The sequence below is a fragment of the Pogona vitticeps genome, chromosome 1, assembly GCF_051106095.1.
Source record: "Pogona vitticeps strain Pit_001003342236 chromosome 1, PviZW2.1, whole genome shotgun sequence".
Taxonomy (NCBI): domain Eukaryota; kingdom Metazoa; phylum Chordata; class Lepidosauria; order Squamata; family Agamidae; genus Pogona; species Pogona vitticeps.
The window spans coordinates 278,528,464-278,542,427 of record NC_135783.1 but is presented as its reverse complement, the minus strand read 5'-3'; the positions used below and the strand labels follow the sequence as shown (position 1 = coordinate 278,542,427).

Here is a 13,964-nt window from a genome sequence, read left to right as displayed (position 1 = left end):
TTAAAGAATTAACAACATTCTATTAAAAAGCATTATGAAAAAGAGATTTAGAAGGAACAAAATGTAAACCATCCAGTTTATTGTGTCCTTGACAGAGTCACTTAGGGAAAGCTTGCCTGAAGAGAAAGGTCTTTGCTTGCTTGAGGGAGAACAGCAAAGATGGGGTCAGTCTGGCCTCCTGTGGGAGGGAGTTCCAGAGTTTGGGAGAAGGCTCTCTCCTGTGTCTGTACTGAGGGTGCTGGAATCAAGAGAAAGATCTCCCCTGATGATCCTAACACCTGGGCAGGCTCATAAAGGGACAGGCTATTTTAAAATAGCTTGGAACCAAGCCCTTTAGGACTTTATAGGTTAAAACCAGCCCTAATTAACAACCTGGCTGCAACATTTTGGATCCACTGTTTTTTCTGAGCACTTTCCAAAGAGCATGTTACAGTAATCTAGCCAGGATGTAACTAAGGCCTGTGTCACTGTGACCATGTCAGACTCTCTAGGAATGGTTGCACATTAGTTTTAACTGTGCAAATGTACTCTTGGCCACCACCGAAACCTCGGCATAGTTAAGTAAAAAAATGTGGCTCTGAATAGGAGTCTCTGCAGTACTTTAGGAATTTAAAAGCGCTCTTCCAGGGGGAAGCATGCTTAATTGACTTTTTAAAAAATGAAGCAACAACAAAAAGGCATATACATTTTCTGCTTGTTCAGTTTTTTAAAAAACACAAACTTCCTGCACATGTATGCACATGTGTGCATGCACATGCATGTGCAAGGTTTACTTTGTTCATCTGAGAAAACTATGTTGGAGACTACAGATGGGCAAGGATTATGCTGGCAGGAGGAGGTTGCCTGTTCAATTTCAGTATGTCTTGAATTTTCCATTAGTCCCAGATCATTGGATAGACTCACAACAGGACGTTCCATGTTCACAAAAAGTCTTTTGCTCATTTTATACTGGACACCATTTCTGTTTTTTAAAAATACACAAAATGATCTCTGAGCTTTTCTCACACAGCTTTTTGTGCCTTATGTGAATGCTTATGGAGAGACTATGAGAAGTATTGAGCCTGGTAGCTGGAACGTATGAAGAGTGTGAATGATGATGGGAGATTCAGGGCAAACAGAAGTACAGTACTTTTTTCATGGAGTATAGGACTCACCTTCACAAGATGGGATGATTGTCATGAACTTTCAAGGCTTTGAAAAGAGAAATAAGGCAAATTTGTGAAAGATAAAGCTGTCAGTGGGCCATCTATTATTTCCAGGGTCAGAGGTAATAGGCAGTAAACTTCTGAATACCAGGTGATGAGGAACAACAGGCAAAATATACCATTTTCTTCATGTCCTCCCCGTGGGCTTCCCATAGGTATTTATATGTCTCCTGTCAGGCAAAACAAGCCTGGGCCTTTTGGTTTGATCTTGTAGGGCTTTTAAAAAAAAAACCACAAAAACCTTCAGAAGAATGTCAGAACTGTGTAGTTGGATAAAACCAGCAACATAAATGTCTTGGCTAGATTGTGCATACAAGTGAGCAGTGGTGTATGTGTGCATTCAGTTTCAGCACTTGCAATAGCTGGGATAATATAAAACAATTTCACTGGGGGATGAGTGCTTTTAAAAAAGATCTTAACATACCCTATTAGTGTGATTATCTTTTTGAATTGTGAATACCCAGAAGACAGCTTTCAGCTGCTACCACATCTCAAAACCATCAGCATGTGTTATTATCAAGCCTTGCTGGAACCAGCAGGGTGGCATTAATCATGGTTTATAGGCAGCATTTCCTCTTGTGTGCATTTGTGGCTCCTACATTTCATGGCTCATGCAGTTTTTCCTTTCATATTAACACATCGTCAGAACTGACTGCCTGGTCTTAGTATTTTCACTAAGTGATTTCCCCACATTGTCAGTTTTCTCATTACTTTGATCCAAGTCCTGAAGGGGAAAGGACGGGGTTTAACATGAAAAGAACCCATCTTTTCAGGCCTCCTTGGAAGAGAGGGAAGAGGGTAGCATTCTGACAAAACTTGATAATATAAGAAGCCCCCCCACTCATGAGACCAAAGGCCTAACTGAGTCCAACTTTCTGTTTGCACAGTGCCAAATCAGTCAACTTTGGGAAGCCAACAAATAGGACATAAATGTAACAGTATCTTTTTGCTGACTATGGTTTGACAAGCGCACCTACTGTCTCATGCAGTAGGCCCATATCAATGTGAATTCAAGAAAGGTTCATCATACCAATGGATAGAAAATAGAGTCGGTATGCATTGATCCTCTCCAGACATTTGATTTGCCATAAGGAATTTGGTTTGCTGGTGAATTTCATTTCTATATATATGTTTGGGAAAACCAGCAGCTGTCCTGCAAAGTTATTTAAAGACTGTAGCCTATAGTACAGAGGAGACATTCTCTTTCTCTACTGTTTCCATCTACATTTGACTTTTAATACTATGCGTCTCCATGTGGAAGCTAGTTGTCTTGGAATGTGTCTGTCACTGGAGAGCTGAAGCCAAGCATTCCTTTACTGATTTGCCCCTGGTTTTTGATCTGCCCATCTAGTAAAAACCAATGCTAGGCCAAGCCACATCCTACTCTGAGTTAAGCTACTTAATTTTCTCCTTTGACATGGAGAAGGAGGAAGCCATAACTCATCCTCCGAGAATGTAGGGAATGGATATTTTTAAAAGGCTCTTATTTTTGCTCAGTGCATGCTTTCTCCCAGATGCCATATTTGTGTATGTGTGGTAGTAGGGAAGCAGTGAGAAGAGACAGATCTGTTACTTCAGAATTCAGGTATTGCTGCTGTGGAATTTCTTTTCTATTTTTTAATGCCACAGTTGTGGTGCATGGGGGTCTGCTTAACATTTCATAAGCCCTATATTATATAGCTTAATCTGATTGTCACCCCTTACTCCAAATTTCAGCATTCTCCAAACAACAGTGAATCAATGGGCTCCACTGGGTACGATATTCCTGGAAAGTGGAGGTTATAGTCATATCCTTAGTTTAACTGTAGACTTTTGACCAAGGGATCCTGTTCGTCACCTGAAGCATGGAAGTAATTATAACTCCTGCCCTTTTTCTGCTTCTCCTTTCTCTTTGGTATGTCCTAACAGTAGCCCTCTGTGAGTTATACATGTGAGTTAAAGGGTGTTCATATGAAGGGGTTTGCCCTCACTAACTATTCCTCTTCATGTTTTACGGCCATATTCCAAGAGTGAATACATGGTAGTAATGAAGAAAGGTATAGACATGCACAACATTGTGGACAGGGCTTCTTACCACTTTTGGGGATCTGAGTTAGCTAGGTTTTCTGAATCCTGGAAGAGCATGTGCATATATATTGCTATAGGGTCTTTTTCTCATTAGCAATAGGTATGTATGAAATATAAACAGCATAGTCAATGAGTTCATAGGCATTAAGCAAACAGGAACAATCCTCTTCTTTTGTTCATATCTTTCTTTAGTCTTGCCTTGCCTTCTGTGATTTTGCATAGAGCCTAATAGGTAACTCCTTTCAAAACCCCTCGTCTCTGTTTGTTCAGATGCTTTGATGTCACCATCTCAATAGCTGTGATAGTACAGAAAGCTTTGAAAGAACTGAGACAGACAGCTGCTTGTTGGGGGGAAATGGAATCCTTTCAATTAGAATTCTGAATATTTTTTAGCAATTTTGGATTAAACTACATAGTACTGGGATATGTTTCTGCTATGGGCATGTACATTGTGTGGGTGCAGGTCTTATAAGTGTTTCAAGAGAAAGAGACATTGTGTGGGTACAGGTCTTATGTTTCTTCAGAAAGAGACAAACTTTACCCATTCTACTTTTATGTGTGATAAATGAATATTTTTTAAAAAATATTTGAATTTGACTAGTACACTTAGATTAGGCATCCTTCAGCCCCGAGAGACTATGGTAACGTGCTCTGTATGGAGGACTTGGAACAGCATCTAGTGTGGCTGGTACACATGCATGGCATGTTAACCACCCAACCATATGTGTACTGATGTATAAAGAGTTATGTGGCTTCCAGATTTGAAAGTTGCTAAAGATTACCCATCACTTTAAGAAATGCTGTCAGGCCAGTTGTCTCCTTTTGAAATGGTGGTGACCTTCTTCAGCTGTCTCTGTAGGAATGGCTCCAGAGAAGAATTTAGCCACATGGCTCTTGGTGTTTCACACATTTGTTTTGATGGGGCTACCCCAGCTCCAGGCTGTTTGATTTAGTTACAACAAGTGCTCTGGGAATAACTCAGCCAGGTGTCTTTACGACAAGTTTTGTTATGTTTTGTTTCCAATCATTCTTTCTGCCCATTTTCTAGCAAATGAGAAGATTGAAGACATCAATGGCTGTCCGAAGAATAGATCTCAAATGGTGAGTGAAAAATTAAATGTGTCTACACTACTTTTCCCTAAGGTGTGAAAACTAGCCTTACTCATAAAAAAGTGAGTTTGTTTGAGCTGAAACAGACTTGTATTTGGATAACATCATTTAGGATGAGGAGATCTGCGCATGCGTCGACGAGGCTAGACGCCTTTACATCGCCCTCCAGGAAACTTACAGATAAAACTATAATACAACCAAACAATTGAAAGATAAGCCTGAAGGAACTTTTGAGGAGGTTCCGGAAACTCAGCTACAAACTTTCCCTTGACTTGGTGAGTTTTTCCTTGCTAATTACAAGCAATAATACTCTCCGTGAAAACAACAAAACAACATAACAAGCATAATGGCGACAAAACGTGAAGTTAAAGAACTGTCGGAGTTGATAACTAATATGGAGAAAAATATTAGACAAGACCTAAAAGCGCTTCAATCTAAGTTTGGGCAATTAGTGGAAGAGGTTAAAACAGCAAGGTCAGCTGCAGATAATGCTGTGAAAAAAAGTGAAAACAACGAGAAAGAAATACAGCAATTAAAAAAAAGGCTGGCCATATTATCAGACCGCCAAAGGCGAAGGAACTTAAGACTTTCAGGAGTAACAGAAGACATTGCTGCAGGAGACCTTGGGAAGACTGTAATTGCTTTTTTTCAGGAACATGGCATAAATATAACAGATGAGGACCTTGAACGCACTCACCGATCTCTGAAACCGAAACCAAAGCCTGGAGCCAGGCCTAGAGACATTATAATAGCTTTTTCAAGAGAGAAAACGCAGAATTATGTTTGGAACAAACTCAGGAAAATTAAAGACTTACAACTTCAGGGACAGAAGATATTTCCTCGCCCTGACTTATCACCAGAAACCATGAATGAAAGAAGACTTATGAAACCCTTTGCACAGAAGTTGCATGAGAATGGTGTTTTATTTTCCTGGGGTTATCCAGCCAATATTTTAATTTTTAAAGATGGAAAACTCTTGAAAGCTAGCAACCCAGCAGAGGCGGAGAAGTTACTATACAGACTTAACATACAACGTACTACTCAGGAGGCCGAAGAAGAGAAGGAGGGAGGAGAAGAAGAAGAAGAAGAAGATTGAGGGAATTTATATGTGACTGTAAATATGAATAAGTTTCCTTCAGGAATGTAAAATTTATACCACGTGAAAATAGTTTTTTTTTTTTTTTGTTTTGGTTAGTGTTGGTTGAAAAGAATGAAATTTTTTTGGGGGGGGAGTATGTGGGTAGACAGATCTCCACGTATAGAGACGAAAATGGGGGGATATAGAATCCTTACCCAACTCCTTGGGAAGGGGTTATTTTTGGGCTATGGGGAAGGGAAAGACCATCAAAAAATAGTAAATAATAGGGGCACACCAGGGGGAGTTGAGATAGACAAAAAATGGGGAGGATAATTAAAGTACTCTCCTTAAATGTGAATGGTTTGGCCTCAGATCTGAAACGTTATAGATTAAATAAGATGATAAAGGATCAAGGGGTTGATATTCTGTGTCTGCAGGAAACGCATAAGAGTAAGAGAGACGTAAGACCTTTGATGAAGTCTACTGACTGGAGTTTGCAGATAGAGTCAAGGGGAACAAACAAAGCAAGGGGTGTGGCCATTCTCTTGCACTCTAGAATGAATATAGATGTTTTGGAACAATGTAAAGATAGAGATGGAAGATTTATTTTTGTGAAATTCAGGATGAATGGAAAGAAGTATACTTTGGCATGTATTTATGCACCTAACAAAGGACAAACCCTATTTTTGAACCGAACCTTTCAAAGATTGCAGTCATTTTATGAAGGAGACTTGTTAATTGCAGGGGATTTGAATAATGATATTAGGGAAAATAAGAAAGTAAACTTAAAAAAATGGAAACTTAAAGAGGTATTTAGTCTCCTGCAGGATGAAAAGCATCCTACCTTTTTCTCAAAAAGGTATAAAAAGTTTTCCTGTATTGATCATATTTTAGTGAAAGAAACTAACGATATGGAAGTTAATAGAGTGGAAACAGGAGCTATATGGATTTCAGATCACGCACCATTACTTGTTGAGATTGGTTTGGAGGAGGAACAGAAAGTTAGAAGGTGGAGGTTTAACTCTAGGATATTTTTGCAACAAAAGGATAGAGAGGATTTAATAAGAGGGATACAAAAATATTTTAAAGAAAATAAAGGATCTGCGGAGGAAGATATAATTTGGGATGCTGCAAAGGCAGTAATCAGGGGAATATGTATTTCTAAAGAAATTCATTTTAGAAGAAAGGTGAATTTTAAAAGGGAACAAAAACTAAAGGAGATAGTTGAATTACAAAGAAGATTACAGGTGAAGTTTGAAAGACAAATACAGGAACAGTTGAATAGGGTGAAAGATGAGTTGCAAGAGTTAGATAATTTGTTTTTGTGGAAAAAAGATTTATTGGTGAGGAATGAGTATCAGAGAATAAATATAAACTCGATGAAAAGATTGGCAAACTATTTGAAGAAAAGAAAGGAAAAACAAAAGATAGGGTGCATGAAAAATGAAACGGGAAGTAAGGTGTTTAAAGACAAACAAATAAGGGAGATCTTTGAAGATTTTTATAGTAAGTTATTTAAAGTAAATGAAGAGAAACAATTTGAAGAAGCTATTGTGAACAAAATTAAGAAACAAGATTTAGCAATTTTAAATGAAGAAATCACACAACAAGAAATCTTGACAGTTATTAAAAATTTAAAAAGTAGGAAATCACCAGGCTTAGATGGTTTTACATCAGAATTTTATAAAATGGTGGGGCCTTTAATAGTTCCAGAAATGCAGAGTTTGTTTAACAAGATAATGAAGGGAGGGAGAGCCCCTGAATCATGGAGGAAAACAGAAATCATGATAATCTTGAAACAATCGAGAGACCCGACGGACCCCAACTCTTATAGGCCTATTAGTTTAACAAACCAGGATTATAAAATTTTTGCAAAAATTTTAGCAAATAGATTAGAGAAAACACTCCCAAGATTAATAGGAGAGGATCAATATGGTTTTGTTAAAGGGAGATATATTGGACACCCTATAAGGAATGTGATTAATACTCTACATCACGGAAACAGTGAAGGAAGATTTGCCCTTTTAAAATTAGATGTATATAAGGCATTTGACACTCTAAGTCATGGGTATTTATTTCAAGTACTAAGTAAATTTGGATTTGACGGTCCCTTTTTGATAGCATTAAAAGAAATTTATAGAGAAGGGAAGGCAATGATTAAAGTTAATGATAATTATACAAAAGAAATTTTGCTCCAGAGAGGAGTGAAGCAGGGATGTCCCTTATCCCCAATGTTGTTTGTGTTATCTATGGAACCCTTAGCCGAAAAAATTAGAAGTAGTAGTAAAATAAGAGGATATACAGTAGGGAAAGAGGTAATTAAATTAAATCTGTATGCGGATGATATAATATTGGTGTTACAAAATCCTCTTGATGCAATAAGAGAACTACTGATAATTTTAGAAGAGTTTAAAGAATATTCAGGTTTAGGAGCTGAAACAGACTTGTATTTGGATAACATCATTTAGGATGGGAATTGTGAAAACCATTATGTATTTACCACGTAACCCATCAATATTTCTTCATTGTGTGGACTCATAGTGTAGCAGCAGCACCAAAACAAATAGGAAGTATATGGAAACTGTTAGTCAGTTATGATAATGACATCTTCACTCTGCTAACTTCTTGCTCACTTTTTTTTTTGCTCATAATTAAGAGGCATCCACCTCCAATAATTTTCTAGGCTTATTTAACAGCAGAATTCAGAATTCATGCAAATATATTAGAATTAGATATGTTTAATCCATTTAGTGAAATATTAAATTAATAATAGTGCATTTTAATATTAAATTAATAATAGTGCATATCCATTTGCACTTCATATTTCATCACTGAAAGGATCACTTTAAAAATATGTGCATTTTGTATCTCGTATTTATGGTTTTTGAACCAGTTCTTATGGAGATTTTTTGTTGTCATATAGTATGATGTGGCAGAGAAGCTAAAGGTTAGGGTTGACAAAATACCAAAAATAGCTTCACACATTTTAAATTCTGTCTTTAAAACTTATATCCTGTATTTTTAAATGAAGACTTTGTTTTCTAGTCTATAGCAAAAATGTTAAAGTATTCACAAATTATTTTCTAGAAGCTAAAATGGGACTTTCATGACATTAAATCAGAGAATCGATAGTAGGAAAGTTGATGGAGGTTTGTGCATGAGGAGGTTTGATGTGAGTTAGAACTAGGTTTGGAAAAAGCCAAACTATATTTCTGATGAACTGGTGATGGTGGACAGAACAGTCAACTGAGCCAGATTATAGCACATTTTACAGTGTCCTGTAAATTTCTAATTTCTGCATCTCTCACATTTGCTGGGATTTTAAAAGCAGCATCAATTGACATTTAAATGCAGATTGATAATGCTGAAGAACTGTATGAAATGATAACATTGTAAGAATAAGAATCAGAAATCTTGGAAAACTCACTATAAATGGAGAGAAAAGTAAAAATGACGACTGAAATCCTATTGCTGTTATGCAATCAAGTGACAGCAGTTACACAAGCAATGGAAGACAATTTGCTGTCTGTCTGTCACAAGCCCCATAGTTCTTTAGTTCTGCAATGGGCCATGCAATCAGTTGCATTGTTGGGCATTTGACTGGCAGCTGGGAAGCTGCAAAAACCAGTGTTAACATATACACCATTTTGCCAGTTTGGGCCATGGTTTTAGAGGAGTGAACAGGCTTCCAAGCATGAGCTATGAAGCTAACTAGTTTGCCTAAACAATGCCTTATATTAAAAGACAGTTTTGATTTTGGATGTAAAGAACCAGAGTGGAAGCTTTTTGCCTGTTATTAGAGACCTAAGTAGCATTAGAAGTCTAGACTACCTTTTACCAGCTTTTGTTGATTCAACAGCTGAGGCCTTTGCTGGATAGGGATAAGAATAGCCTTCACAAAGTAATTAATCCTCTGTTAACATCCAGGATCCTGGACAGATTACTGTTACATGTGTTATGTGTAGGGCTGCCCTTGAAAAGTTTGAAAGTTACAGTTTGTGCAGAATTCAGTAGTTAAAATTCTGAATGGTTCATCCTGATGGCGCCATGTTGTACTAGTTGTTAAGGCTCCCTCTTCACTACACAGCTGAATCTGAGGTGCTGGTTATCATCTTAAAGGCCTAATGGCTTAAGGATCAAATTCCTAAGGAGTGCTTTCTCCCACATCACCCAGGAGCACCTCCTCCCACATCATCATGCCTGTTCTCTGATATCTTCAGTGGAGCCCTTCACGTACCATCCATGGGATAAATGCTCTGAGGATAAAGTCTTCTCTCTTGTGATGGCCTTACTTTGGATTACCTTTCTAAAAGAGTCACAGGGGGCATCAATGTCCTTTTCTGTTTGCTGATAAATTTTAACATTCCTTTTTGCTTAGGCATTTTAATTTTAAAAAAAATAAAATTGTATTTCAAATTAGTCTATTTTATTGTTGCGGTTTTCTTTGCTAGTTGAAAACTTCTCATGACTCTTAGGTTTGATATTTTATATGGCATTTGATCTTTAGCTGGCTGGATAGCTTAGTGTTTGAGGTATCTATCTGTGGAGCTAGAGGTTGGGAATTCAGTTCCTCACTGTGTGTCCCTGAAGAGGCAGCTTGTGTGGCCTTCAGGAAGCTTCACAGTCCCAGAGAGCCCCCAGGAAAAAAAAGAAATGGTAAGCTGCATCTTGGTACTCTTTACCAACAAAACCCTGGAAAGGGTTGCCATAAGTTGCAATGGACTTGATGGCACACAATTTATTGTTGTTGTTGCTGTTGTTATTTTATCATTTACATGCTTTCTATACCATCCCACAATTTTTGTGAATGAAATGCAGTTAGTAAAATTTTGAACTTATTCATCACCGGTGGCAAGACCATGTGAAAGGGGAGGAGAGAAGACAGTGCACAAGTACAAAGCCATAATTTAGTGTTCCATTCAAACTGGACCAACTTTCTGGAAGGGAAGTACAAAATAGTTCAACTGAAATATAGGAGAAGGATATTTGGCCATAAAATCCAAGGGACATAGTCCAGTCATCCAAGTAGCAATATCAAACAGACAGGAAGAAATGAAGCCTCGACAAAGAAACCACAAATGTGTCTTATAATTAGAGCAGGAAATAACTGTGGTGACTGTGATGCTTGCGGTGAATGATGAATCCGAAGTGTGCCGAGCTTGGCTTGGAAATTCACAGAGAAGGTGCCTTTAGTTTCTCTGCATTTTCACACAAATTTGTTTCTTTTAATCTAATTCTAGATGTGTTAGAATATCACACCTTAAAGATTTCAGGAGCCAACTGGGATGAATGCAAGCAGATGAACTAATTTTGCAAATGTGCTTTACTTACTGTATCAATTGAGAGCATAGATAGTGGGACGTCAGTCACTTTGGTTGCAGCAGTTTCAGTCAGTAATGTGTACGGAATAATTGAAGGGCCAGTGTAGGCCAGTACCCTGCCAGGGTATGCCCTGCACTGCTGGACAACGTCTGATGGTTACCCAGAAGTAAGTTAACATGTATGACTATGTTAATGGACTTATTTGCAAACAGAGCTAAGCTTGAACATTAAGCTTGGAAACAGGTGAAAGATAACTCTTCATAACTAACCCTATGGCTAAAATCCTGTTGTCACAATTTATACTGTGTAAGGCTGATGACCGCAACAACAGCTGTGATTTTTTAGAAATCAAACATTTCTGGCTTCTCTGGCAAAGGTCGCAAGGCTCCTCCGTAATCCCTTTCATCGTTGGGAAGCTGTGAGGGTAGCAGGATGGGGAAGGAGTCTTTCGCTCCCCAAATTGCCACCACCAGTAAAGTCATCCCAGTGCTGATTGCAGGTGATGATGACATCATCACCCATATGGTACAGCAACAGGATTTCAGCTGGTTACTTGCTACATTTTTAAGATGCTAGCATTATTTTTAGCATTAAAATCAAGATCAACAGCATTGATATTTTTAGTGACAATTAATGTTACTTGTTTTAGCACATTATTTCAAGGAGGCATTGGGATATTTATGGCATTTTTAATTAATTACTTCTAAAAAATGTAAATGTAAGACATTCAGTTTTTAAAGGTCGGAAACAAATAAATAGACCAGATACTGGATACCTTTCTCCTAGAATAATTCTAGTTGAAACAATGTTTCCCAGCTCTGTTTTCAGGCAAGTCTTACAATTAAGAGGTGAGCACAGTTTTCAAGTGCAGTAGTTCCTGAGGAAATGTTGATGCTTGCAGTGTTTTGTATTGCAGGTGCAACTAGAAAAGGGGTGCTTATGTTTGCTTAGATGAAACTGCCTTTTTATAATTTGGAATGATTTTTTTTCATGGATCACAACAACAGAAACTTCATTGTTGGCTAAACAAGGTACAGTAAGAGAGCAGGTAATATTTTATGCCAGGGGATTTAATTTAAGAGTAGAATTGTCTATATAGCCATTGGTGCTTCCACTTACGCTGTTCTAACTATTTAAATATGCCTGTATTTATAGAACATTTTGTACTGATGCCTTCCACACTTGATTATTAATAGTGAGAAAGAATACATAATTCTAAAAGGCTTTCATGGCTGGGATCTAATGGTTGTTGTGGGTTTTTCGGGCTCTTTGGCCGTGTTCTGAAGGTTGTTCTTCCTAACGTTTCACCTGTCTCTGTGGCCCGCATCTTCAGAGAACAGCACAGAGAAGAGCACAGAGTGCTGTCCTCTGAAGATGCTGGCCATAGAGACTGGCGAAACGTTAGGAAGAACAACCTTCAGAACATGGCCAAAGAGCCCAAAAAACCCACAACAACCAATACATGCTTCTACTGAAGGCAGAGAGATGTGTGTGTGTGTGTGTGTGTGTGTGTGTGTGTGTGTGTGTGTGTGTGTGTGTGTGTGTGTGTGTGTGTGTTGGCTTCTTCAAACTTCTACGGTTTCTGAATGAATTTGATCTTTTTTTTTTGCTTATTGTCATTTATTTCTAGCAATTGAAGCGTCATTACATAGCTGTATGTTTCTTATTTATTTGGCTAGAATTTTATATTCATGGCATATTTTCTTGCAATGTTATATACTTCAGTTTTAAGTTTCTCCATAAAAGAAGACTACATAAGATGTGAAGTAGTTTTGTATGACTTGTCTTTCTACTCAGGAGTAAAATTAAATGTTCAGAAGACTTTTTTTTAAAGGTACAATAAACTGTCTGAATTTCCAAACTACTTAAATACCCTGAATTCATCTGTGGAACAAATAATAGAAGTCACGTTTCTCCTTAGAATCTGTCCTGAGCATTTAGAACAGGATCTAGGTGGGGGTAGACTTGTTAGAACTCGCTAATCTGACACTTCCTTAAGTTATTCTGAAGACTGAATGAAAGTAAGGTTGTGTCTGCTCCGATTATTATAAGGGGATAATGTTTCAGAATGTTACATACATCTAAAGCAGGGATGGCCATAATGTGGCCTGTGGGCTACATACAGTCTCATCATTTCTGGCCCTGCAGGCACCACACTCCTCATCAAATGGCACAACTGTTTATTTGATAGATCAGTGCTTCCCAACCTTGGGTCCCCAGATGTTATTGGAAAAAACTCACAGATGCCTTCACCACTAGCTATATTGGCCAGGATTTCTGGGAGATATAGTTCAAGCACATCTGGGAACCACTGTGATGGTTCATGTTCCACCTAGGTTGCTCTTGAGTGTTTAAATATGTCTGTGTTTTTAAAACATATAGTAATGACATCATTTTTTTTTTTTTTTGGACTTATATACCGCCCCATAGCGCTACAAGCACTCTCCGGGCGGTTTACAATTTAATTATACAGGCTACACATTGCCCCCCCCCCAGCAAGCTGGGTACTCATTTTACCGACCTCGGAAGGACAGAAGGCTGAGTCAACCTTGAGCCGGCTACCTGGGATTTGAACCACAGGTCGTGAGCACAGTTTTAGCTGTAGTACAGCGTTTTAACCACTGCGCCACGAGGCTCTTTTACACTTTTACACTTGCATATTAAAAGTGAGCCACATTTGGTACAGGATTCTGGTGAATGATTCCATTTTAGATTTTAACAAAAAATTGCTGCAAAAGTTTAACGTTTGCTTGTCCTCTTGAAGCTGTTTTGTCATGTTCCCTTCCCATTGTTTCAAGCTGGTGTGTGTGTGCTTTCGCAAAACTGAAAGTCACTTATAACAGAGATCCGCAACCCGGCAGCGGTCCACAGTCTATCCAGGGCCAGGACACAGACACAGATCTCCTACACCCCCCAGTGCCGCCGCACACATTCGAGTGTGTTCCACACCCTGCGAGCGTGCCATGCGCTTGTGTGTGGGTCCCACCGCACCCTGGGAGTGCACTGTGTGCATGTGTGCAAGCGTCCCCCTGCAAGTGTGATGTGTGTAAGCGAGCTCCGCCCCCTATAGGTGTGCCAACCCCCCCAACCAGTCTGCAGTTGGGGAAAGGTTGGGGACCACTGACTTAGAACATCTCAAAAGAGCCCTTCCGTGCCAAATTGGCTCCCTGTCTCTACTAGAG

At 38.6% G+C, this 13,964-nt stretch overlaps 1 protein-coding gene across 10 annotated transcripts in view; it reads left to right on the top strand.

Annotated features, from left to right (window-relative positions):
- The window catches only part of NAV2 (neuron navigator 2), a 676,025-nt gene that overhangs the window by 459,914 nt on the left and 202,147 nt on the right, over window positions 1–13,964 (top strand). For all 10 annotated transcript variants that reach the window (XM_072985896.2, XM_078383145.1, XM_072985895.2 and 7 more), the window contains one exon: window positions 4,321–4,373. In XM_072985896.2, the coding sequence (XP_072841997.2) occupies window positions 4,321–4,373 (53 nt within the window). The remainder of the gene's footprint in view (window positions 1–4,320; window positions 4,374–13,964) is intronic.